Source organism: Propithecus coquereli, unplaced genomic scaffold (genome assembly GCF_000956105.1).
Source record: "Propithecus coquereli isolate 6110/MARCELLA unplaced genomic scaffold, Pcoq_1.0 Scaffold129, whole genome shotgun sequence".
NCBI lineage: Eukaryota > Metazoa > Chordata > Mammalia > Primates > Indriidae > Propithecus > Propithecus coquereli.
The window spans coordinates 3,992,760-3,994,777 of NW_012137080.1; the positions used below are offsets into that span (position 1 = coordinate 3,992,760).

The 2,018-nt window shown below is 50.7% G+C and overlaps 1 protein-coding gene across 1 annotated transcript in view; it reads right to left on the minus strand.

Annotated features, from left to right (window-relative positions):
• Window positions 1–2,018, minus strand: part of TRAF5 (TNF receptor-associated factor 5) — a 60,539-nt gene that overhangs the window by 27,426 nt on the left and 31,095 nt on the right. Inside the window, exons 2-3 of the mRNA XM_012638330.1 lie at window positions 1,551–1,769; window positions 491–556 (exon numbers count right to left, since the gene is read on the minus strand). Coding sequence (XP_012493784.1) covers window positions 491–556; window positions 1,551–1,768 — 284 coding nt within the window. The 5' untranslated portion in view covers window position 1,769. The remainder of the gene's footprint in view (window positions 1–490; window positions 557–1,550; window positions 1,770–2,018) is intronic.

Here is a 2,018-nt window from a genome sequence, read left to right on the forward strand (position 1 = left end):
GGCCTCCCAGAGAGCTAGGGTTACAGGTGTGAGCCACCGCGCCAGCGCCCTGAATTGCATGTTTTAAAAGGTACATTTTATGATAGGTGAAATAGAAGTACATCTCAATAAAGCTATTATTAAACGTAATCACAATAGTAAAAGGAAATTTTAGGGATTAACCAGATGAGAAAGTGAATACCAGGGAACAGCATGTTCCATTTCTGTTCCAGCAGCAAAATGTGACTGGAGCTATTTGGAGGAAGCGGGTGAGGAAGAAGCAGGAGAGGAGACCTGAGGGTGGGGGCAAGAGTGTGGTCAGTAAAGACCCAAACAAGCCCCTCAAACAGGGGTGGGAGTAGGGTCTGACCTGACCCCCCAGCAGAGGAATATGGATTCCAAGGAAGTAATCCCCTTGACCACTCTCCTGCTCCAACCTCGATGGCCAATTCAACCCAGGACACTGGCTGCTTCTCCATCACCCACAGAGCTGTTAAACGAAAGCGGTAACTCTCTTACCTCCTGAGATTTGATGACCTCCTTATCTACAGGGCAGATTGGCACTGTGTTTAATTCTCTGGAGAGAAAAATTAAAATGGAGCCTCAGTTAGGTGTTTGTCCCAACAGCTCTTCCAAGAGCAGCCCCAGCACTCCAGCCCCAGGCAGGCTGCTCCCTGTCTTTGCACATGCTGTTCCCTCTACCCAGAAGGTGCCCCCCGCACCCCTCCTTCAGAGCCTCTCCCGTCTTTCAGTCTGCCTGAAAAACTCCCATTCATCTCCCAGGACACAAACACTGAGCCACCGGGACAGAATTAAATGTCCCCTTCTCCTTTGTTTGTCACACTGGTCCCCACCTCTCTCCTTCACTAGACAGAGACATTCTAGAGGGCAGACGTCTGGTCCTGGTCCACACTGTGTACCTCTAACTCTCACCTCTGTACACGCGCTTAGTTGAGCAAAGTGCCTGGAACACACATGTGCTGAATACAAGAACACACGAACGAATGAGAACATGCTGTAATAACCCCCTTGCGAAGCCTGGCAGCGTGAAACAACTGCCTTACTGCCCCTGCATGAGCCTCCAAAGCCTCCTTCTCATCTCTCCTGGTTTCCCCCCTCAAAATGGCATGGCCCAGGTTTTAGAGCTGCCCAGGAGGAGACAGCACCCACGGCAGTGAGGTCCCTTCTGGATGCGACAGCACCTCTGTCTCAAGGCAAGGAAAGGTTAGGGTGACTCTAACACAGACACCGTGAGATACAGCCCTTCCCAACAGCCAGCTCCCCATGACAGAGTCTAGGTCTGCTCTCCTAGGAAAAACAGGTGCAACCTGAATTTTAAGAAAAGGTGAATATCTATGAATTGAGTGGCAAAAAAAAAAAAAAAAAAAAATGAAGATTATTCTTCAGGCCCTCACAGGGGGGCTCTGAGAGAATCCCTCCTTACATTCATGATTCTGTGCCGACCACAGCAATTCCAAAAACCATGGGTACAACCGTATGGCCACAGCTGACACTGAGATGCCAGAAACACTCAGATGCTGTGGCCAGAGCCGCAGGCCCTGCCCGCTCACCTCAGGGACAGAATGCAGTGCTGGCAGAAGCGGTGGCCGCAGCCCGTCTGGTGGGGGTTGTGAAGCACCGAGTGGCAGGAGGCACATTTGTATCGCTCTTCCAGCTGCTCCACAAACCGGTACTCTGTGTTGGGCTCGAAGTCCAGGGAAATGGAGTTGCCGGAATTCTGGCGGAAGAAACCACAGGGGACGCCTCCTTGCTCCTCTGAGTAAGCCATTCTGCGGGAGTCCGGGGAAGACAGGGAAAATTAAGTGTGCGAACACCAAAACAACTACAGCCATCAGGTGTTTTAATTATTGTTTCATAATCAGTGATCATTCACATGGTCATTCTGTTATGCCTCTGTAACAAAAGTGACAACCTCCTGCCACTGGAGGGCTCCTTCCTGCAAAGGTGCGATGTCTTTGGGGTGGTTGGGTTGGAGGCTGGACCAGATGACTTCTATAGCAAGATTCTACAAGACTTCA